At 35.5% G+C, this 25,945-nt stretch overlaps 1 protein-coding gene across 1 annotated transcript in view; it reads right to left on the bottom strand.

The window, feature by feature from the left end:
* FAT4 (FAT atypical cadherin 4) overlaps positions 1 to 25,945 on the bottom strand; it is a 180,314-nt gene that overhangs the window by 38,699 nt on the left and 115,670 nt on the right. Inside the window, exons 7-9 of the mRNA XM_032858045.1 lie at positions 17,332 to 17,512; positions 7,332 to 7,582; positions 709 to 5,058 (exon numbers count right to left, since the gene is read on the bottom strand). Of these exons, the coding sequence (XP_032713936.1) occupies positions 709 to 5,058; positions 7,332 to 7,582; positions 17,332 to 17,512 (4,782 nt within the window). The remainder of the gene's footprint in view (positions 1 to 708; positions 5,059 to 7,331; positions 7,583 to 17,331; positions 17,513 to 25,945) is intronic.

Here is a 25,945-nt window from a genome sequence, read left to right on the forward strand (position 1 = left end):
TGGCAAGGTAAATTATGCTTCAGTTTTGTTGCAGCTTACCAAAGTAGTTAGCTATTATTATGCTTTCTACCTGACAGTAGAAATAACAAGGCGTTTTAATTTCAATCTTGAAACACTGCTTTTGCTCTATTGTGACAGTGTGGATCATATTTCAGTAATAATGATGACAATGATCTTAAAAGATCATAAAAAGTGGTGATGATAGAAGAATCAAACAGCACTAATTGTTAACAGTTAATTAGGACATAAAGTAGTCTGGGTCTTAGGCTTTAAACATAGTATGTCCTTTAAACTTTGGAACACTCCCATTTGAAGATATTATACCCTTTTTGCTCTTGTACAAGACACTTACCAGATTGACTAAGAGCTCTGGAAAGAACTCTGGAAATCACTGTGTAGGCTTACCACCTGACGCTGTGGCAAATCTGGGTTGCCTCAGAAAACTGACTTACCTGCCGTCTGCTTCAGCTTCTTTTCTGTAAAAACTGGAAAATAATTATCCTAACCTCATAGGTTTCTTGTAAGAAGTAAATAAAATAAATACAGATAAAGTGCCTACAACAGCGTCGACCAGTAGTAAGTGTTTGAAACATGAGCTACGATTATGCCCGTTGTTAGAGAGAATCATTAAAAAATGACAAAATCCACTGCTTTCTGTTACACTTGACACAGCTAAAGTCTTAGGGAAAGAGCCAAACACCATCATACCTGTGTATCCAGTTTTGCAAACACAGCTGAAGCTTCCTGGAACATTTTGGCAGACAGCACCGTTCCTGCACGGACCCGACAGGCACTCGTTGATATCTCTCTCACAGGCCCTGCCAGTGAAGCCATCTGGGCAGCCACAGGAAAATCCTCCTACTAAATTGTGACAGGTCCCACCATTGTGGCAAGGTGATGGAAGGCATTCGTCTATATCTATTTCACACCAGCTACCAGTGTAACCTGGCAGACACTTGCATAAGAAAGGCTGCTGAGGTTCATTTGCTACAATGATGACAGGAAGACTCTCATGGCTCTTTAATACAGAGCTCACAGCCAGTCTTCTTATACAGCTCCCTCCGTTCTGGCATGGGCCATGAATACATGAGTCATGGTCCACAGATTCTACCTTTACTCCACTCTGGCGGAGAAGGATCTCTTTGATGCTTTCAAAGAAGGTGGCTACACCACTGGGATTCACATACTGATTATTGTTCCGCTTCACGGCTGCTAAAAGAAACGTTTTATTGTTCTCCTCATATGCACCATAAAGTTGCACAGCAGTCCCTAGGCCTGTCAGTTGGGAGCCAGCAATGCGTAGAAAATGAAGGTAGTGGTTAGTCAGGAAGTCGTTTACTGTTGGAACATTGAGACGCAGTAGGATGCTGTTATCCACTGTAGAGTTAGAAAATCCAGCAAAGAAAACTCGGATATTGCTCGTGACTGTGCTGTGAACTCCATCATTGCTAAGTACAGTGAGATCAAATGTGCCATCTGTTGACCTCGGCTGTGAATTTAGATCACAAGTACCCCTTGGAATACTGAACAGGCTTGTAACTCCCGAAGTAAGGGAGCAGTGGAAGGTGTCTAACACATCCGGATCCTGTGGCTTCACAGAACCTAAAATCCCACCAGGAAACAAATTGCCATAGTAATTAACAAATATCTCCACAGTCCGAGACTGGGAAGGATTATCATTTTGGTCTATAACAGTGATATGCACAGTTCCTGTGGAAGACATTTGGGGAACACCAGAATCCCTAGTAATCACAGACAGATAGAAGTCTGCAATCTGTTCTCTGTCAATCTCTCTGGTTGTGCTCAGAATTCCAGCAGTGTTCAGACTAAAATAACTGGTAGCAGGACCTGTGCTCAGCAAATAATAGGTAAAAGGACCTTGATTGGGAGGGAGATCGGGATCAGTGGACTGAAGGGTCATCACCAGAGTTCCCGGCCGTTTGTTTTCCATAACTTCACCTTCGCTGATGGTCAACATAGGTCCATTATCATTTATATCTTCGAGGGTAACTAGCAGGGAGGCACTTCCTGTAGCTGAAGGGGTCCCTGAATCAACAGCCAAAACCGTGAGATTATAGATAGGTAGGGTTTCTCTATCTAATTCCGCAGTGACAGTGATCTGTCCTGTCTGCGGATTAATGGAAAAGGCACCATTTTCATTCCCTGATCCAATAAAGTAAGAGAACCTGCTCCAACTGGGGACAGAGTCTGAGTCAAAGGCACTGACAAATGTCACATGAGTCCCAGTGGGGACCCCTTCACTGATCTGAACGCTGTAGATATTTAAACTAAAAATGGGTGGGTCATTGGCATCAAGCACAGTGATGTTTACAGTGACTTCGTCGATATCTGCACCCCTGATGCTACCAAAATTCTTGGCCAGCACCTTCAAAGATACCCTTTCTTCTCTTTCCCTATCAAGAAGTCCAGAAACATAAATCTGTCCAGTCTTCTTATTGATCTGGAAACCCTTCTTTCGGCTGTTACCAAAAATCAAATAGTGTACCTCCCCATCAGTGCCCAAATCACGGTCACTGGCAAACACTTCTCCAACAATAGTACCTTTAGGAGCTGCTTCTGAGATTTCAAAATAGTAAAGTTTGGAAACAAAGCGAGGCACATATTCATTCGTCCCTTTTAATTGTATATTAACAGTGGCAAAACTGCACCTTTCCTCATCAGGGACATTGAAGGCTTTCACAGTAAGATGGTAACTCTGTTTGGTTTCAAAATCCAAGAAGCCTTGAGTGGTGATGACTCCTGTGTTAGGATCAATGACAAACAGGTCACTGTCAGATGACTGTACAGTGTATGCAATCACAGCATTGGTTCCAGAGTCAGCATCTGTTGCATTTAAGTGGATGACTGTTGTTCCACTTGGGGCATTTTCCAAAACAGTAGGGAAGTATTCATCAGGGAAGAATACCGGAGAATTGTCGTTCACATCAATCACATTTACAGTCACACTGCAGTAACCAGTTCTTGCAACCCATCCTCCATCTGTCGCGCTAACCGTCATTTCATGTTTCTGGCATAACTCATAATCAAGAGCTTTGGCTAGTGTTAATACACCTGTGGAGGAATTGATGGCAAAAATGCCTCCTTCATTTCCTGAAGAAATACTGTACTTAATCAAGCCATTCATGGCTGCATCTCTGTCTCTTGCAGAAACAGTTCTGACTATGGCCCCGATACTGTGGCTTTCTGGGATGGTTGCACTCATGTGACTTTGAGAGAATTCAGGTGTATGGTAGTTTTCCTCGGTGACAATTATTTGAACAGTGGCTTGGGATGAAAGTGGAGGGTTTCCTTTATCTCTTGCAGTGACAGTGATCAGAAAGTTTTGATTCAAGTCAGAAATGAGCGAAGATGCCACCAAAATCCACCCTGTACTATTGTCTAACTTAAATTTTCCAAACTGATTTCCATTAGAAATCAAATATTCCACCTCAGAATTCACACCAAAATCTCTGTCATCTACTGCAGTAACTTTGATTAACTTAGTACCAACTTTAACAGTTTTGGTGACCGGAGTAAAATATTTAGGTTTAAGAAATTGTGGTGCATTGTCATTACTGTCCACTGTGTTGATGGTAACTGTTGTCTCACTGAGTAACGAGGGATTACCTCGATCTGAAGATGTCACTATAAAACTATGTCTGTTGATGTTCACATTACTGAAGCCACTGACGTTCTGGTATTTTAAGACCTGTTTATTGAAAATCTCTCCAGTGGTGGCATTAATCCTAAAGTACTCTGACTGAGATTTTATAAAATAAAACACTTGTCCATTTGATCCCTCATCAGGATCTGTTGCAGATACCTGAGTCACTTTGGAGCCAATTTCAGGAAGTTCAGGGCAATCTAAGTAGTAAGAGGGTTTGCTAAATCTTGGAGCGTTGTCATTGATGTCTGTCACAAATATTGTCACATCCGTACTTACAGTCCACCCAGAATCGTGTGCAGAAACTCGGATTCTGTAACGGTCCGTATCTTCTCTATTTAAAGGTCTACTTATTACAATATCTCCTGTGCTGGGATTAATTGTAAATGGAAGACTTGTGTCTGTTATAGAATATCTACTGATTGCATTTATACCAATGTCTTCATCAGAGGTTGTGACTCGTGTAACTGTGTATCCTAACGGGGAATTTTCAGGAATATAGGCACTGAATATCTGAGAAAACCTAGGGGCATTATCATTTTCATCCAAGATGTTAATAATGACTTTTACTGAGGTACTCTGAGAAGGGGAGCCTTTGTCTGAAGACTTTATGGTAAGCACATACTGTGATATTTTTTCCCTGTCTAATGGCCGAATGCTTCTAATTTCACCAGTGGCATGGTTAATAGTGAAACTGTGTCCTTTGTTACCACTAACAATTTCATAATCTAATTGTCCATTGGGTCCACTGTCCTTATCTGTCGCTGAAATAGTAAGTATTTTGCGAGGAGAAAGATTTTCCAATATTTCAGATACAAATGGATCTTCCTTAAAAACTGGGGAATTATCGTTGACATCTAAGACTGTTAAGTCAAGTTTCTCATAAGAGGATAAAGGAGGGAAGCCTCCATCCCTGGCTTCTATCCATATGACATATTTTTGTATCTTTTCAAAATCCAGAGGTTGACTAATGGACACCTGCCCTGTTAATTGATCGATTTGGAATGTATTGCCAAGGTTTCCACTTGCAATATAATAGGACAAAGGTTCTCCTCTCAAGGAGGATCCTGTAATGGTGGTGACAAGAGTGCCAACTGGCTGGTTTTCAGGAAACATGAAAGTCTGTTCTTTGGCTCTGACTTTAGGGAAATCTGCCTTGTTCACGAATCTAACAGTCACTGTTGTAGAATCTGTCTTTGGAAATGAGCCACTGTCTTTTACATGTACAGAAAATGTCACTTCTGAAGCCCCATTTAGTTGTCCAGCTGCCATAATAGCTCCTCTCAGTGGGTCAATGTGAAATTTTTCAGAGTTTCTACCCGAAAGAGAATAATGCAGTTCAGAATTGGGTCCAATATCAGCATCTGTAACTGTAACTGCAAAGACGAAGGAACCTATGAAAAGAGGAAGTGTGCAGTTACAATCACACGAAATCCAAATAAAACATTTGCTAGTAGATTAATGTATGCAAAATATTATATTGCTCCCTAATATCACTTTACTTTCTCATGATTACTGGGGGAGAACAGTAACTCCTATATTATCTCTAAAGTTCCCAAGTCAAATCTGTTTAATGGTAGTCTTCAGGGACTGACCTGCCATTTTCTAACTAAAACCCATATGGTCTACTGGATTTAATATTTTTCAGTATGCCTTTGAGAGAAGCACAGGGAAGAGCAGTGCCTAATCATTCAGAATTATAGTTCCTTGGAGGAAAATCTGTATATAACACAACTTCCAACAAACATGATACTAGATGAGCTCTGTTAAAAGCTCTGTTTCTACCCAATGAGAAAAGATAATTGCTCTGTTATATCTTAAAACATCTTTGAATTGCCATATAGGTAATCACATCAACAAAATTTTTAATTTGTTTTAGAAAATTATTTTGATTCTTTATATCCACTGTTTCTTAGTAGCATTCTTTTATCTGTGAGCTATTATCACATGGAGATTATATATATATATATATATATACACATATATATACACATATATATACGTATATATACGTATGTGTATATATATGTGTATATATATGTGTATATATATAATCCAGAAATCAATTAGAACAATTATAAAGTAGTATAAAATAAGAACTGAGGAAGAATGGACTCAATTTGGATTCCAAAAGTTAGTGCTTGGGATGAATGCCAAAAGAACAGATTGTAACAGGAGGATTATAACAGGAATATGCAGAAAAACTGCCATAAGGACATGTTTTTGATATACTCATTCAGAAACCTTTTCCAAACCTGCACTCATACCCCTACAGTAAAGTTTGTGACAAAAGTGAAAAGACTTTTATTAATGTTAGTGATTTTGATTAATTATAATAAGTCTAATGAGGAAAAGATGCTTCAGCATTACATACACAGTCTTTATAGGGGATGTTACATTGCATCACCACACATTAGATGTAATTAGAATCATGCCTGCCAGCATCATTTCAGCTAAAGGCCTTCATCAAGCATATATGACTTTGATACTGACATTTCCTTTTGATAAAAAATTGGCACAAAAATTTATGCATTTCATACTTTGAATTGATATCAATTTGACATTCTCAAGTGAATATAAGATCAAAGATCAATGAGAGGAGAAATCCTGGATCCATTTATTTTTCCTTCTAATTAAAAATATTTTAAAGCAAGGCAGATCAAATTAATTTTGACCTATATTTGTATATTTTCCTGTTTGGAAATGCATCTCAAATATTACAAATGGCAGATTATTTGTGCAGTTCTTAAGAGAGCTTGCCATTCTTTATAAACAAGCAAATAAAACCAAACTGAATTTAAATGAAGAAAAAGAAATGCATATTGTCATATGAAAGTGTTCATTAATGTCTTTATAAACTTACTAACATAAAACCTTCATCCACCAAAACTGCAATAAAATATTAATAAGAATAATTAATTAGAAGTATTCACTTATTAAATATTTTTGAAAACCTATCTATGAGGGATTGAAGTAAAATATTTCTTTTCTTTTCTTTTTTAAGATTTTATTTATTTATTTGACAGAGATCACAGTAGGCAAAGAGGCAGGCAGAGAGAGAGAGGGAGAAGCAGGCTTCCTGCTGAGCAGAGAGCCCGATGTGGAGTTCGATCCCAAGACCCTGAGATCATGACCCGAGCTGAAGGCAGAGGCTTTAACCCACTGAGCCACCCAGGCGCCCCAAATATTTATTTTCTATCAACAAATATAGCTGAATGCTTACTACTTCCCAGATGTTTCAAGTGGAGAAAGAAAGAAAGAAAGAAAGAAAGAAAGAAAGAAAGAAAGAAAGAAAGAAAGAAAGAAAACAATGTCCCTCCTTTCAGGGAATTTACAAACAAATGATATCTCAGGGCAGAATTCTTCTTGACTACAAAGTTGCTATTTTAGTCCTCTGAAAATATTCAAGTAATATTAAAAAATAAGTACCAGGAAAGCTGTAGCAATTATAAAATCTTTAAACACAACTGGCATAGGATAAAAGAATTAATTTGAGATTCAAAGTTCCTTCAATTTCATTAGTTGAAACAAGCCGGATTTTAGAGGATTTCCAAACCTAGGCTATATCAGAAATATTCATGTAAAAGTAACAGAAATACATTTATAGAAAATGCCCAATGTATATAGTTTGGGTTAATCCATGAGACCTCGGAGTTGGCTTCATTACCTGCAGGAGTAGGAGACGGGATGTGTGTAACATATGGATGATGCTGAAATCTTGGCGGATTGTCATTGACATCAGTCACAGTGACGAGCACACTAGTAGAACTGGAAAGAGGGTCTGGGGATCCAGCATCACTGGAAATCACAACTAAAGTATAATTCTCTTTTGTTTCCCTGTCTAGCAATGCACTTGTGATGATTTGTCCCGTGGATGGGTTGATGGTGAACTGAGAGTTTCCACCAATGATCCTATAACTAAAGAAAGCAGAGATGGGTGGATTTTTTCTGGTTATTATGTTGTAGCATCTATTCACTAAAATTCAAAAACTGAGACAGAAATGTAAAAAAAAATAATCACTAGATGTATGATCACACAACAGTTAAAGAATATGGCTAGAAGATAAATATTTCAAATTTTATGTGAACATCTAATTGACAATCTTTACTGTGAAATGTCTAGTGAGCTCAAGCAGGTCCTCACAAATTCTATAAATTTCTTGGATCATGCAAGGCCCCAAAATATACCCAGAAGACTACTGTGTTATAAATAAGTGAACCTGAAAGCATAAACCAGGGCCTTGCTCTAATATTGTGGTTAGTGGCCAGGATCACAAATGAACTTCTGTTAAATGAATCTAAAAATTATTTTTCTGCTGTGTACCATAATAAACCAGAGATCAGTTGAAGATCTTATTTTAAAGACAAAACACTGTATTTGACCTCCATTGATTACCCAAAACAACTAAAGAACAGATTATTTATACAAAGACATTCCTACTTACTAATTCTCTCATTTGTCATTCCTCATATGGCTATGCTTTTCTTTCCTGTTGTCAGGAGAGGTATGACATTTTCATGGGTATTCTGATGCTAACCACATTGGTTAATAGGCAAGAGTTTCCACTGAGAATAGCTTCCCTCTTCTTCATAAAGAAGAAGCTAAAAAAGAAGTAGCTAAGCTTGAAGGTTCAGAAGTTGGCTGTGGCCCATTGTTTTTAAGGTTGGAGAGTGGCAAGGAAATGGATGTCTTTAAAAGTTTTCTCCTTGATGCCAACAAAGTAATGCCCTTGTTGGAATCTACTGCATGCTTCTATAGTTTGGTTTGTGCCCATGAAAACATAGTAACAGTAAGTATCTACCAGAGACAGTAAAAAAAGGCCTACATTGCTGCGAGTATACATTCCTTCCATTAAGCTCACAGTTTAAAACAAACATTTCAGCATTTTCATCCCTTTTTAGAGAAATAATGAACTGTTGGGGAGCTGATATTTTTTAAAAAATAGAAGTCCTATAAAATGGTAGCAAAATGGAAGAAAAAAAGTAGAGAGGGAGTTTTGGCTGAGAAATGACTTTAGTATTTATAAAGTACTTGATATCACTCAGATTTTTAACACTTTTTGGCACACCCACATGCCAGGATCAAGAGTAAATAAGAATAGCTTTTTCTGGACCAGAAGTGACTCTTTATACAGTATAATTACTGCCCTTACACACTAGACATCTGGTTCCTTTGTCAAAATAAAAATATCCGAGGCTTATAACTGAATTCTTAAAGTTAGAAATTCAGACTCATGAGGTAACCAAATTGTTCTACCTCTTCAATAAATTCTGTAAGAATCTGAATCATGAGAATTGAATGATTTTATTCTGGGGAATCCTGTTTCCCTACATCAGTGGATGTAGAAATTGCCAAATAACTTCACAGGGTAAAAAGAGTAATTCACAGCATCATAAACTTTTTTACAGCTCTTTGACAGCAAAGATCAGGGTCAATTAAATATCCCTTCAATCATTCACAAATAAAAATAAAATTAGAGTAATGAAAAATGCATTCAAATTTAGATATGGATTTTTGTATATGACAAGACCATGGTGTATAAAGAAAGAGCAATGTGCTGAAAGGTAAATTATGTGAGTTCTTGTCCAGGTTTAATTAAATAATGCATAATGAAATCTTGTATTATAAATTCTTATTCTTTATTTTATGCTATTATACACACTATGGAGCATATGATTACTTGTATAAAAGTAATTAGCATCTTTACTATTTTTAAACATTAAAGAATAAATTGTCATGTTAAAATGTGATTTTTTTCTAGACTACCTGATTCTGAAGTATATCAAAAGTTGATTTTAATTATGAAATGTTCTGTAATGTTTCATAATATCTATAATACCAGTGTCATGCAATTTATACTCATAAGTTAAAACACACACGCACACACACATGCACATACACACACACACGCACACACATACACACACAGATAGAAGGGACACAATGGATAGATGGCCAAGATAAATGCCCAGGTTTGCCTTCTCTCTATCACTTCAGTCTTGGTTTGGTTCTCATCCCTACATGGAGATCTTTCCTTCTCTGGTCCACCTTAATTTCTTCTAAGGAATAAACTCTATTACATTGGGTTTTGTGCTATCTTTTTAACATCTAAACATCTATGTTAGTCTTTAAAGATTTGCAGCATCTTCCTGTGTTCTTAGTGTGTACTGAGCATACTACAAGGCATTTTATATATGCTCTCATTTAACTTCAAAACAATTCTGACACTTTGGTTTTGTTTGTTTTTTTTTTAAAGATTTTTATTTATTTGACAGACAGAGATCACAATAGGCAGAGAGGCAGGCAGAGATAGAGGAGGAAGCAGGCTCCCCACTGAGCAGAAAGCCCGATGCGGGGCTCGATCCCAGGACCCCAGGATCATGACCTGAGCCGAAGGCAGAGGCTTTAACCCACTGAGCCACCCAGGCGCCCGGCACTTTGGTTTTGTTTTGGATTTTTTATAGATGAGGAATTTGAGTCTAAGAGAGACTCATATAGTTGCACAACAAAGCATACCACTTAAAAACGGTAAATGTAGAGTTGGAACTTCTGTCTTAATGACGTCAACACACACTTGCTCCATTGGACCACAGTATAAAAGAGGTAAAAAGCAGCCTGAGCAGACCCAATGGAGACAAGAAATTACTGCTGGCTAAGGCCAAAGGAGACTCTTTTTGTTTAAGGGATGTCAATGTAGCATTGGTTTACATTGATTTTGATTCAATGCAAGTCAACAAATGTGTTAATTACTGATTAAAGAATAAGAAATGTTATTTCAAATTATTGGTGTAAACTGACATCATTATTATCTACAATCTAAATCAATAATTTTTGCACTTGTAAAGCTAAAATACCGCAATTTGATTTTTTAACCTTTTTTTGCCTCTTTCTGAGATCTACTAGAATCATACAACACTGTGCAGTATGTTACTAGAATATGATAATTTAGTAATAGTTAAAGAGACAGTGCTTTGAAACACGATTCACTTGGGCATGAATTTTCACCTGACTCATAACTCTTCAATTCATTAAATTCCTCAACCTTGCTAAGCCTTTTCTTTCCACCTATAAAGTGTGGATTGCATATACATTCCTTTCACTTCGTAGTCTTGAATATTGAATGTAATATCATGTGAAATGCATTTGGAATTGTAATTGGTACTTTCTGAGAATTAAAAGTCTAAGATTACACACATAACAGAGCATATATACATATGTAGTTATAATTTAATAATCTGTCATATATAATCTATTATAATCCACCTACATACTGAGTTAAATGGATAGGCAGACTAAAAGACATATAGATTAGAAGGCACAAATATTGCCCTCAAGCTTACATCCTAGATAGAAGAAAGAGAGAAAGAAAAATAAGTACAAAACCAGGCAATACATTTGAGTGTTATGAAACTGTCCAGAAGCACTGCTCTAGGTCTTCAAAAGCCGCAGAGACCGCTTTTGAGTGGAATGATTAAAAAAAAGCTTTCCTTGAGGAAGGCAAAATTGAAGCTGGATTTTAAAGGGGCTACCCATCTTATAATAGCGGTGAAAAGGGAGAAAGCTATTCCAGGTCAGGAGTCAGCAAATTTTTTTTCTGTAAAAGGCCAATGTTAGTGCATATGGCTTTGGAGGCCAGAAGAGCTCTGCTACAATACTCAACTTGCCACTGAAGTACAAAAGCAGCCGTGGACAAGACGTACATGAGTGGGCATGGCTTTATTCCAATGCAACTTTATTTACAAATGCAGGCACTGGGCCAAATCTAGCCTGCGGACTACAGTTCACAGAACCCTGATCTAGGACACAGAAGAACCTCAACAAGGCCATAGGCTTGGGAAAGCACAGATTCTTTTCCCAGAAGCAGAAAGTGATCCAGGGAGCCTGCAAGTTAGGCTATGTGCTGGGGACTGGGGCAGAATAAACTGGGGCCTTTTATGGAGTGACCGGAATATGGAGACTGGGCATTATGCCATAGCAAAGTGGAAGCTGAAAGATTCTGAGGAAGGGAGGATCACTGTAAAAGCTGAACCTCTGGATGCCCAAGCTGGTTCAGATTACTGCCACTGCTCTTTCATGCACTGACCCAGGCTTGGCTTCCTCCAGATCACTTCCTACAACACTGAGTGATGAATTACCATAAAATGTAAACTAGTCATGTTATTGCCCAGTTTAAACACTTCAGTTTTTTCTCCCGTTATATACAGACAGGAGTGGGAATTTTTCATGTGGTATATTAGGCCCATTCCTCACCCACACCAGCCATGCCAAGAAGCTTTGCTTCCTTGACACTATGCTTCTGCAACATTCCCTGACCTTACGCCTGTTATTGTCTTTGCCTAGAAGGTCTTTCATCCCTTATTCGTTGATCAGCTACTTCTCAGTCTTTCCAAAAATCATTACCCAAAGCTTCTACTGATTTCTTCAGATAGCCTTGAGTACGTTGTTCTCTCCACCCCTTCTGTGCTTAAACTACACACTTGTCACCATACTATAATTACAAAATTACAGAATTTTCTCCTATACTGAACTGTTCTCTTTGTGGTAGCTAGACGGCCAAGTCCTCAGGACCTAGGGTGCCTGGGACATAGTGAAGGCTCCAAAATCATACAGTACAGTGTGGTATATAGATTGGAGGGATTAGAAACCAGAGTCAGGGAAGAAAGTTAATTTTTATTGTAACAGTGCAGGCATGATGTAATTGTGGGCTGAACTAAAATCTTGGCAGGAAGATCGCACAGAAAAGAATGGGTGCCAGAGACATTAGTAAAGAAGAAACATGAGAACTTGTCCATTGACTGAGTATAGAGGGAGAGGATGACTCTTGGCTAGCACACAGAGATGAAGAAAGCAAGGAAATACCATTAAAAGAAAGCAGAATGCCAAAAGGAGAAATGGGAAAACTTAAGAGTTTCTTATACATTGTGCTTCTGATGCCAACAGAACCTCCAGGTTGGGTTGTCCACTACAGAGTTAGAAATACCAGCAAGGATCTCAGAGGTGAGTCAGAATGGGTAGCACAGATACCGAGTTTTCTGCATAGTTTTCTGGGTGGTTGCAGCTGAGAAAGTGAATTATTCTCTCTCTCTCTCTCTCTCTCTCTCTCACACACACACACACACACACAAAGAAAGGGGGAAAAAAGGACTGAGAAAAAATATTTAGGAAATATCCAAATTATTTTGGAGAGAGGAAATCAGAAGGTAAATTAGAAAGTGTGGTCAGAGATGCAGAGTGAGACATAAGAGATAACATTTACATAGACATTGAGAAGGGAAAAAAATTGCCAAGAGAAAGGATGACCTGTAGTGCAAATATTGCAAAAGGTAAAGGACAATACTCAGAAAAATCTCTGGACTTGAAAAATTTCAGCAGAAACTTTTGATAAATTATTTTTTAATGAAGCAATGGAAGAGAAAATCAGATTGAGAAATTTCCAGGAATAAATGGTTGGAGAAAACTGTGAAGAAGTAACCTACTCTCTCAAAAATGTGGTGTAAAAAAAGGTGAGTAAGAACAACAGCTCCAAGAATAATGGAATCATTCATTCAATGCATGTATTTTTCAGTCACTACTATGTTGCAGACATCATGCAAGGAAGAATATATTAGGAGTAAAATAGATATAAGAAGAATAAAGAGAAAAAAAAACTCACTTCAATTTAGTGACTTTTGTGTCCTGATAATTGTATTTGAGACATTTATGCATCTTAACGAATTATGTATATATTACTTGGCAGATAGTAGTGATCAATATATATTTAACTCTCACAAATTGTAAATTAACAATTCTTATCTCCACTTTTACTGATGGATATACTCAGCCTTAGAGACAGAAACATGACTTTTCTAAGTCATGGTATAGGTGAATAAAGGAACCAGTATTCAATACCAGATATTCTGAGCATTTCCACAGAGATCAATGCACGATCCAGGGAACAGGGATGATTTGAAGATCCAAGGGAGAAATGAAAAAATTGTTAAATTAAAGATTTGGAGGACACTAAATGGGATGGGATTAAGAACACAGAGTAAGGGACCTGCCTTATAGTCAATATAGTTTTATGAGTTTCTCCAGTGTTATAACATGAAAGTTAGAAGTGAGGTTTAAATGGAGATTTGGTCCAGTCAAGAGAAAAAATCTTCAAAGCTAACTGCTGGAATGGGTGTCTGTCTAGAATGCAGATACATAAAGTCGACAAAGATTATAGATTAATGCAGATGAGTTTACTAGAGGGGAGAATACTATCAGTAAAATAAAGTGTATAACTCAAAGTCAGTACACCATCCAAAAAATTGTTTAGCTTGAGCAAATGGGCAGAAACAAAAATATAAATAAATATTTGTTGGGTGACTGCTGTGTACAAGATTACAGTAGACCATAAGAGAAAACTAACAAATTATATGACACGGAATGGGTTGTGCTATTAGAGAACCCATCAGTAGTTGGGTAAATGACTTTCATATATATAAAACAATATAAAATTAATATAAAATAGATCCATTAACAATTAACCATTAACTCTCAACTCCATGATTACCAAGTCATGATTAACACCTAATATAAAAGTGTATAATATTCCATTAAAAAGATATCAGGCCAGAGTAAATAAGATTTAGGCTGGCATAACTACTTAACTTTATCTATGAAAGTATTTTAAATCTAGGTTGTAATAATTGTCCGTCCTAAGGTAAGTGAATTTAATTATTTTTCCAAAATAAAAACAGCTTCAATTTCTGTATCACTGTATGACAGTCAATGTAGTCATTTAAAGATTTTGCAGATGTATTTTATAGATATCAGCAAATGTACAAGTATAAAGTTAATTTTCTGATATTAAAGGAAGAAGAAAATTCAACCAGTCAACCTAACAAACAAAATATATACTATCAAATCAAAACAATCATTCCAAAGCTACCAGGACAACTGTGTCAAAAATTCTGGAAATACAGACAGGATTTTCTAGACCAACTCTACATAGATTACCATTGGTCACAAATGTAGGGTCACATTTGGCAGTGCAACTCTCACATACTCCGGAAGAAAACAGTGTATCTTCATTGTACTTATTCTAGTACTTGTATTGATTTTGCAAGCATGAGGCTTCACAGTTGTTTCAGAAATTGAAACACCTCAGACAAGGTTACTGTTCTACCACTGATTGGTAACAGATCTTTAGAGAAAGACTCCTTGGTGTGCAGATAAAGATTTACTAGACTACAACACTACAATGGATAGGATATCTCTTTCAAAATTGTCAGAAACTTACTGAGCACTAACAGGTGACATGCAAAGGGAAAAGTGCTTTGCAGGGTTAGGATGGATATTTTTCGTTCTAGGCACTATTCTAAGCAGTTCTCTTACGTGTTTTATTTGTCTTTGCAATAATTCTATCAAATCAGTTTTATTATTTAGTACATCTATTTTGTTGATAAGAAAACTGACCCCCCAGAAATGTTAAATAAGCTGCCCCACAATTAATAGTAGAGTCAGCTTCATTCCTAGTTGTGCTCTCAACACTAAGTTAAGACTTAATTCTTAGGGTATGGATTCCATGATTTTTGTGCTTTGGTGTAGGACAAGCAAAGGCGGTGGTATTTACTGGCATTTTGAACCTCATACCAGGAAGAAGGTAAGTGGTACCTGACTTTCTTCAGGTGGTGTTAAGCGCAGGGACCCAAGAGACATATAGCTATGATGTTGGGCAGAAATTTTCCCCATCCTTAATGATTTGACTGTATAAACTTCTTGGAATTCAAGGAGAAACTTATTTCCCTGAAAGTAGGTCCCAGGCTTCTGAAAGAAGTTGATGCATAGCCTTCTCTCCTACAGTGCATGTCAGTGTCCATCTTCTTCTGGATTTCCTCCTGTAACTCTGGCCAGAGCTGCTAAGCTACCTAGGTGACTCTTCCTTCTACACCTGCCTTCCAAGCATTGGGAGAATTCCAAAGAACCAGTTTCTGACCTTCTTTTGTTGCTCTATACTCTCTCCTTAAGTATTCTTACTCATTTTCTTGGTTTTAAATGTGCTCTAAGCATTGATGACTCCAAATCTGTACCTCCAGCCCTGACACTAACCTAAGATTCACACTGGTATCTTCAATGCCCAAACTGATATCTCTATGTGAATGACCAATAGTCATGTCAAGTGGTATTCAAGTAAGAACTCTTGGTTTCTCTCACAGCTGTTACTCCTCCAACCCTACCTTCAGTGGTTACCATCTGCCCAGGTGATCAAGACAAAAGCTTAGTAGATGAGTCTGATTTCTCTTTCTCTTATTCCCACTTAAAATCTCAAATATTTTTCCAAATCTATTAATTCAATTTTCATTTCTCCACCTTAGTACATGGATACTCCCATCTTTTGATTGAATCACTATATTAATTAGCACCTAAATAGTTTTACTGGTTTCTCTCCCAATGGCTTCTTTCTACAGTCCTGCCTCCTTCAATCCAATCCAAACAGATCAGTTTATACTGGTTTGTGTTTGAAATAGTCCAATAGTTTCTCACATAAAAATAAAATTAAAAACCTCAGTTCTTACCATGACCCAGGAGCCTTCAGATGGCCTACATGATCTGATCCCGGCCTACCTCTCTGGCCCCTTCCTCACTTTGGTCCACACTCACAAATCTTCCTAAACACACAGTGCTTACTTCCATCCCACAGTCCAGTTCTTACAGCCTAAATGTCACCTTCTTAGAGAGGCCACCCATAATAACCATACCTAAAAGTCCATTGTCACTCTTTGTTATATAAGCCTCTTGGCTTTTCAAGGCTGCATTCACCATATGAAGTAATCTTATTTATGTCATATTAAATTGTTTATCTATCTCAAAAAAAAATGGAGGCTTGAAGAAAGTAGAAATGCTGCCTTGTTACTCATACTAGCAACTCAATTGTTATTTTCTCCATTTTGAATAGATGTAAGTAGAGTAAAATAAACTTTTTAAACTTTGAAAATATAAATATTCTTATCCAGACTAGCAGTTGGGTTAAAGATGGCCAAAATTCTTCGATACTCCTCCCATCAACTGTGATATACATTTCTCCTTCCAGTGAATCTGGGCAGATCACGGCTTTTTCAACAAATAGACTATTATGGAAGTGATGCTGTGCTACTCCCAGGCCTTATTCTTTAGAGGACTGACAACTTTCATCTGAAGTTCTTGAAACCCAGAGCTACCATGTAGCCCATTTTAGCTACTTGCTAAAGAACCACATTGAGAAGCCCTGAGACCACAAGATCAGAGATAGGGACGTAGCTGAGCCATCCCTCCCAAGACACCAGGCTTTAAGTGAAGACATCTTAAACCCTCCAGACCACCCAGTGACCAGGTAAATACCACTAAGTGATACCAGTCAATCACATGAAGAAGACTCTTCCTGTGAACTCTGCCCTACAAACAAATACATGACTTACAAAATCATGAGATATGATAAAAAATATAAATAAAATTAATTAATTAAAATTTTAGAACAATTAAATCATTATTGTTTGAATCCTCATTTTAGGCATAGTTGGTTATTTAACAGTAGGTAGTCACAATAGGGCTATGTGTTAATGTCACAAAATTTCTAGCAAAATTAAGCATTATATTCCTTTAGTCCAAAGATTAATCCTTAATGAGAAAAACAATCAAAATTTACAAAAGGAAATGTACTGACCTGATAACTGCATTTGTTGAAGCATCAGCATCTGAGGCATTTACCAATAAAACATCTGTTCCAGTTGGTGCATCTTCAGGAATTGTGGTGAAATACATTTTACTGGCAAAAGTGGGGACATTGTCATTGACGTCATCTACTATGACATTGATTGTTCCAGTTCCAGTCAGGGCAGGGGATCCTAGAAGGAAAAGAAAATCAGGTTTTTAATGCTCATAAATAACAAAGATAATAGCAAATTTAACAATAATTGGTTGTAGATAGTACTACCGAAGAGACTTTAGAAACAAACTGAGGGTTGCTGGAGGGGAAGGAGGTGGGAGGGGTGGGTTGACTGGTGTTGGACATTGGGGAGGGTATGGGCTATGGTGAGTGCTGTGAATTGTCTAATACTGATGAATCACCTATGTGTGCCCCTACAACAAATAATACATTATATGTTAACTAAAAAGTAAACAAACTTGCAACCTTTAAAAAAAAACTCAAAGTGAAATTTCTAAGCACTGCAAGTGATGGAGTGATTTTTAATTTTGTTATAAGAGAAGTATCAAAAACTAATTATGTACTATATGTTGGCTAACTGAACATAATAAAAAATGATTAAGGTGTTTTAAAAAGAGAGAGAAGTATTTTCATTTATGAACTAGTATTTCAAATCTTTTCTGGTGATACTGCACAAAAAGACCACGTCAACCTCTTATTCTATTTTAAAGGTGCTGATTCGGCAATGTAGAACACAACAATATCATTTAAACACCACAAAAGAGGCACTGCTGGTTTCTCTGAAATTCCATTAAAATAGCTCAGTCCAGAGTTGGAGAATACCCATGGGCATTGAATAGCTGGCTAACTGACAAGGCAAGAAAATGAAATTCCTAGTTGTGACTATCAATGCTAATATCAAAAATTTGGGTTTCTAAGTCTTTAGATCCCCTTTTCTGTACTAATATTTGTTTGTAAAGAAAAAAGATAAAGCTTCAAGTTATGTTTCAAAACCACAATCTTCCTCTTGCTGGAAATAACATTATGTCAATTAGCTGACTTAGAATTACTTTTGTTACATTTATTTACTATTTAATATAAATGTGAAGCAATTCTTTGTTATTTCTTGTTCCAGTTTTGTTATCAGCATATAATGAAAAGCCAACATTTAACAAAACCTTGGCATACATTGTCTGTACTATGCAAAAGTAACAGACTCTTTGTGGGAAGATCAGATGTCATATTTGGTTAGATTCTGTGGGTTGTCCCACAACTAAAAGTCAAATCAACTGCCTTTAGATGCATTTTCAAAATAATTTTTCAAATTTTAATTTCTCTAAATAGAAACAATAAATATCTTTCTAACTGTCTTTATCTAAAATAAAGCCCTGAATACTCTTTTTCTGTTTAAAATGTTAAAACTTTTTCCCCATAAAATTATTTCTCCTTATGTGAAGTTTAAATTCTACTTATTTTTGGAACTCAACGGTTTTTTTAAAAAACCATACATTCATTTACTCATTCATTTCTCTGTAAAATGTCTATGGTGTGAACTTTTATTCTCACAGAATGATGTTGTGATCACAACTTTCTGTATTCTTTTTTCTAGTAATCTTGTGATTAGCTAATATTTCCTTTCCTACTATTTAAACTTTGCTATGTTCTTAGATTGTAAGTACTAATGGCCCAATACCAAGCAGATTTTATGCTCAAATGTATAGGAACCAAAATCAGCAGACTAGAAAATTATGGACCCCAGTGGGTTTGATGATCTGTTATTTTTGTGCTCTCTACAAGGAAGCTCAGACTTTTTGTTAGATGAAAATGTGCATGACTAGTTGAGCTGGGCACTGTAATGAAGCATGATCACTCGCAGAAACCTATGCAATTAAATGTAGGCTACATGGTGATAATTACCACCATATATATCTTTCTCAGTAAAATAGTTTATATTAAGCATTTAATTTACATCAACATATTTTTAAATTCATGACTGCCAATGTCTTATCTTTTATTTCATTTTATTTATTTATTTTTTTTTTAAGAGAGAGATTGTGCACACATGGTGAGGGAAGGGCCGAGGGAGAGGAAGACAGAGAATCTTAAGCAGGCTCCCCACAGAGCACAGAGCCCAATGTAGGGCTTGATCTCATGACCCCAAGATCATGACCTGAGCCAAAAGTCACAAGTCAGAAACTTAACTGACTCATTTCAGTCAGGAGTCATAAGTCTTACCTTTTAGATGTTTTATTTTCTGTTAAAGGAAAGAAAATTAGTCTTCACTATTGTTTATATGTAAAATTAATTACAAACTTAAGAAAATAATATAATTGCATTTTTACTAATCACTTAATATAAATAATGGTTAATGGTGTCACAAATATTTCACACACAAAATAGATTTGGAGGTATTATAAACACTGAAGAAGGGGCACCTGGGTGGCTCAGTGGGTTAAGCCACTGCCTTCAGCTCGGGTCATGATCTCAGGGTCCTGGGATCGAGTCCCATATCGGGCTCTCAGCTCAGCAGGGAGCCTGCTTCCCTCTCCCTCTCTCTCTGCCTACCTCTCTGCCTAGTTGTGATCTCTGCCTGTCAAATAAATAAATAAAATCTTAAAAAAAAAAAAAACACTGAAGAAGCATATCAAAATAAAACTTTTTTTAAAAATCTCACTTAACACATTAATAATGATTATATCAAATGCTTATTGAGTCCTTAGGTATGCAAATACTGGTTTAAGGACTTACATAGATTATCTTGTCTAATCCTCATCAGATAGTTCTTCTCTATCTTTGTTTTATGTTTAAATAAGCTGACAATTAGGTTAAGTGACTTTTTCAAGGCCACAGCTATAGTGAGGAAGCTGGGATTTAATCCACATGACTTAGATGTGAAGATGTTTGCCACTGGCAAAAAGCTGGAAGGTGTTGCTAATAGTTGGACAGGTGTCACTCAGTGAGATGTGCTGGGACTTTGGACAATCTGGGTCCAGAGAACAACACAAGACATGAGCAGGAGAAAAAGGTCCATCTGCAAAGGACCTTAGTTATTTGTCAGTTGACATTTGTGCAGCATTTGGAGAAAATAGTCCTGTCAGAGATTTTGAATTTCTCACAAGGGTTGTGCTAAAACTAACTAAATATCTTCAGCAGTATTATTGATGGCCAGTGTTTGGCCTAAATCCTTATTTGTGTTTAATTATATATAATTTGGTGAAATGAAAGTTAAATATCTGCATCATGTTAGTATCTCTTTCACTGGTTACATTAAAAAAAATGTAAATAGAGGATATCGATGTTTTTATGAAGGTGAAATAAGCTGTCATAGGAAAGCAAGTGTGTATACTATGATGAACTGAAAGAGGGAATAACTAAATCAAGGTCTTAGAAGCAAAGGATAGGAGGAGATGGTGGGCTCTTCCATATCTTTTACTGACATTGAACTCTACTCCCTAAATTTTGGTCTCCTTATCTGTAAAATGGGAATAATAAGCATAGAACCAACCCCAAAGAAGTATTGAGGGAAATGTAGTATGTATATTTAGCATAGTGACTGGCACATGGTTAAAATATACTCTTTATTATTCCTTATTCTTGTACTTGCTTTAGAAACAAGAAAAATGAAAAATTGACTTATAGAAGGTTCATTTTTAAATCCTACAGATTTTAAATATCATACTTCTCAGGATTTTTGTTCCCCAACAAAACTTCTGAGTCAGTTCTATAATAATATTATTTAGGAAAACAAATTTAAGTTATCCTTTCCTCTTAATGATTCCTTTGTTACTACTAACATACTAACAATATGAGACACTTAGCTCTCAAAACTTACATAGTATTGCAGAGGACATGTTGCTTGGAAATTTAAAAAATAAGAGATTTGATAATTTACAGTCAGAGTTTAAAGAAGACCTACATATTTCTGGTATACACATGGCTATCTAATCAACAACAAATACTTAAACTTGTTAAGAAATAACCCAGTAACTGCCAACCAAAGGTTTTATCTTTGGTATTCTAAAGTGTCTGATGACACACATATGGAAAACCACATAAAATGATGACTAACTCATTTGGTCAGAGACATGTGATTTCTTCCTTTGTCTAAAAACTGCATAAATATTGTTGCTGATGTATTTTCTGAATTAGTAAGCAAAAAGAAAAAAAACATTGTTTACACAGGAAAAAATTCAGCAAATTCAATCTCATTGTCTTCAGACCAGAGAAGGTCTAATTTTCCGAAAGATTTTAAAAGCACACAGAGGACAACAGATGATTCTGGCTTGAAAATAGCCCCATAGGTGGTTTAACTTGGTTAGATTCTGTGGGTTGTGCCACACCTAAAAGTCAGATCAACTGCCTTTAGATGCATTTTCAAAATCATTTTTCAAAATTTATTTTCTCTAAATAGAAACAGTAGAGATCATATCAACATGGGGACTCTTCTCAAGCAAAGAATTATCCTGGTTCCCTTTTTCTCCCCTTAGTAGCTGCCACAACCCACTTTAAGTACATGGGTTTCTCTTCTTATTTTCTTTATGAATTGATAGCGTGAACCACAGATTCTCCAGTGGTCTCCCTTTCTTGTTGCCCCAAAGGGTGTGCATGCAAGTCTCATCTACTTTTTTCAATTTTACAAGGAAACCTTATAAACACATTGTTCTAAACTTCTAAGTCTTTTACTGAGATTTAACTAACCCTAAATTTGAATTCTGCCTCCAATATATTTTACTTTTGTTCTTGGGAATGGGGCCTACCACCGTAAACCCAGATCTTGCCTCATCTTGTCTACTGACAGTGTGAGCTCTAGAAGTCCCTGCCTTTCAATTTTAAGCAGGAAGATGAAATCAAAAAAGAAATATGGAATCCCCTCTGATTTCAAATAAGTTTCATTTTTACATCATTCATCTCAGATGAAAGACACAAGTTCCCTAGTCATCGGCTCAAACAAATCTTAGCACATCCTCTTATCTGCTAATTGAATGATAAAGTCATGTTTTCATTGTTGCTTTTCTGTGTTTGCTTGTTTTTATACTCTACCTCTTAACTGTGTGAAGAAGTGGTCTAGGGTCCTTATGTTCCTGTTTCCTAACATCTTTTTGTTATATCCCTTGAGAAGTGCTGCACAATGTTTATTATTACTTTATCTTTAGTCCAGAACTTTCTGTTGACTCCCTGCTGATACATGCAACTGACTACCTGTTGTTTCCTCTTGCAAGTTGCCAAAAACATTTCAACATTAGCCTATCAAAAACTGAAATATCATTTATTCTGTATAAATTCGTCCATATTTTTACCTATAAATGGAAATATAAATGTATATATACATATATTTGTATATAGATATTATTGAACACTTGCTTGAAATCAGATATATATAGTATAACTTAATCCATATATGTGTGTGTGTATGTGTGTGTATATATATATGTATACATATATATATATGGATCTTTCATACATATTAATTATTTAATATACAGATTCCATGAAGTAGGTATTATTTAATTTTTTATGAAAAATTAGACTCAAAGAATTTAAGCAGTTTATTTACATTCAGCCACAGTGGAAAGAGAAACCCAATTTTGAATTCTTAAAAAAATATATTTTTTTAGTTCATTGAGCTCAGATAAAACTATGCCATTCTTTTTTTTTTTTTTTTTTAGATTTTATTTATTCATTTGACAGATAGAGATCACAAGTAGGCATAGAGGCAGACAGAGAGAGAGGAGGAAGCAGGCTCGCGGCCGAGCAGAGAGCCAGACGTGGGGCTCGATCCCAGGACCCTGGAATCATGACCTGAGCCGAAGGCAGAGGCTTTAACCCACTGAGCCACCCAGGCACCCCAAAACTATGCCATTCTTATTTCAGATGTTTTACTCTATATTATTATTACTATCGATGTACTTCTGCCATATCCTCTATTAAGTTATAAGCTAACTGAGAGAAGGAATAAATTTATTTACTTCATCTTTATATAAACCTATAATGCATCCATTAGGCCGTGGCTTTGTTCTGTAGTCTTATTCCTTTGATTCTTTATATGTAAATCTGGTCTAGTGACTGTAAGTTCAATGACCTGAATACTTCTAGAAATGTACATCTGGGAGTATAGGCCTTAGTCTAAGGCTGGGGTCAGAGAACAAGACGGCAGACAAAGGTTAAAGTTTTGGAGATAGTCTACTACTTATAAACAGAGGGTCCCAATTAATCCTGAGTCCCAGGAGAAGAATCCAAATGCCAGGGGCCAGTTTTTAGTTTGAATAGATCTGATAATGATGAATTATTTAGGCAGTGGTGTAATAGGGCAAGATTTTTCAATTTCATCTGGGATGATTTATGAAAAACAGATGCAATCATAAAGAAGAGGCAAGATGTAATGACACAGACTCCTGGTAGCTAAAGGGGGGCAATGAAAAGGGTTAAAAATACAAATGGGATAAAAAGTTAAATTATCAGAAATTTTTAACTGTAGAGGTTAGGAGCGATGCCGTGGACATTTGAAATAAAATTATAAGACCGAAAATAAAGGGAACTCCAAATTTCATTTTGTAAAATTTTATGTATATTGTATAGATACACATTCTTCTGTATCCATACATATATGTGTATGTACATTTATGTATAAATGTAAAGTAGATGTGAATAATTTGATAGAAACCTAGAATTTTTAGAGGAAATAGCAAACAATGCACATGATTTTGAAAAGCATTTTAAGGCATTTTTTAAAATGTGTGAAAGTAAATCACACACACAGAGAAAGAATGTTCACAGCTTAATCTGATAACCCATGCTATTGTGGATAGTTCCATACTTTGTCTGAGTCATATTCTCTATTTTTGAATTTGGAAAATTATTAAGTAAATTAAGTAAGTTTTAAGCCTTTTAACACCAGTGGCTTAATAAGCTCAACTACATCAAGATAAAGTTCAAGATAATTTATAATAAGATTTTGAAAAGAAAAAAGTTTCAGACAACTGCTCTATCAGAAAATACATCTTTAGTATGAATCTAAATGAGCAATTAAGTTCAAACTGCAGGCAGATTACATTTTTTTATGTTAGTTCTTATAAATAAAAGATACTTTCATGAAACACAAAAAAATATTCTGCAGAAATTAAATTTTTGCTTAACTGAAATTTGTTGCTTTGTAACAAAGCCTATTTCATTCTTGACATCAAACGTTTGGTGAATGGGTCCTCTGACTGGGTGTGTGTTTGTTTTAGTAAAGTATTAGCTTTTTTTTTCCTTTCCCATGAAGTAAACACAGTTTTCTCACAGTTTGTAAGCCACCCACTAAAAAATGTTCTGAATTTCAGCCATTCTTAATTAACATTGTAACTTACATGGTTAGATTTAAATTTGAACTCAGCAAATGTATAAAGCAAATAAGTATGGAACATTTAAATATGACTGGAAGTTTAATATTTTAGAAATTACATTTTATAATGTAATTTATTATTGTTAATTCTACAAATATATTTTATCAATTAGGTATATATGTATGTATATATATATGTTATATCTATAACATATATATAAGTTAAGAGATAACTTAAAAATCAGGTGTTATCTAAGCATATATATATGCTTATATATATAAGCATATCTATATCTATATCTATATGCATATATATGTTATCTTGATAAGGATTCCTTATCAAAAACACTGTATTTCCTTGATAAATTCTTATACTAAATAGAGGTGACAAGTAAAACTAAAGCAACTATTTAATAATGATATGAAAATGACATGGAAAAATCGTACAACCACGTGAATATACTTAATGCTGCCAAAATGTACACCTAAAATAATTAAAATGGTAATTATGTTATATATATTTTTGCCATAATTTAAAATTTTATAAAGTAATAAAAATGTTAAAAAAATAGTTTATCCTGCATGAAGAGTAGGTTTTGCAGAATTACTTTTCAGAGGATATTAAAAAAAAATTCTCGAAAAAAAAAGTCAACACCTGTTGAAACTCTGAAACACCAAAGGCTGCCTTCAAATGCTAAACACAACCTTCCTTCTGCTACTTATTGAAAATACTGAATTATATATTAATGAAATAATTATCAAAATAGGCTACAAAATGATTATATTTTAACAGGATAAAATTAAAAGACTATTGAAAAGAAAAACTAACAATGAGATCAAGTTAGGTTTTACAATACTTAGTGTTTATCTTTAAAGTTATACAAATATTTTTCTTAATATTGCAAATAATTTATTTCCATTTCAACATTGGGTCCCTTGTCTACTTATATTTATGGCTTATATGAGTAAATAAAATGTAGACTGAAATTATTTTATCAAATTTTAATTCTATGCAACATAATGAAAATTCTAGCTCTTATTTAATAGAGTTTTGGAGGTTAAATCATCTGGTTTTGTATTTGTAACCTATGGATATATAAATGAAATTCTACATGGGAAGAATTTTTCCTATTAAAGAGTAGCTGATTAAAGAAAATTATGTAAATAAATAATTTATAATAATACTATGTCACTAACAGATATGGTAGAAATTCTTACTAGAAATAAGAGGAAGTAAAATAGCCATCAGTTATCAACCTTGGAAGTAAAATTCTCACCTAGGACAAAGATTTTGTTAAAGTAACCTTATTT

The sequence above is a fragment of the Lontra canadensis genome, unplaced genomic scaffold, assembly GCF_010015895.1.
Source record: "Lontra canadensis isolate GAN:19392208 unplaced genomic scaffold, GSC_riverotter_1.0 scaffold1, whole genome shotgun sequence".
In the NCBI taxonomy this organism is placed as follows: domain Eukaryota; kingdom Metazoa; phylum Chordata; class Mammalia; order Carnivora; family Mustelidae; genus Lontra; species Lontra canadensis.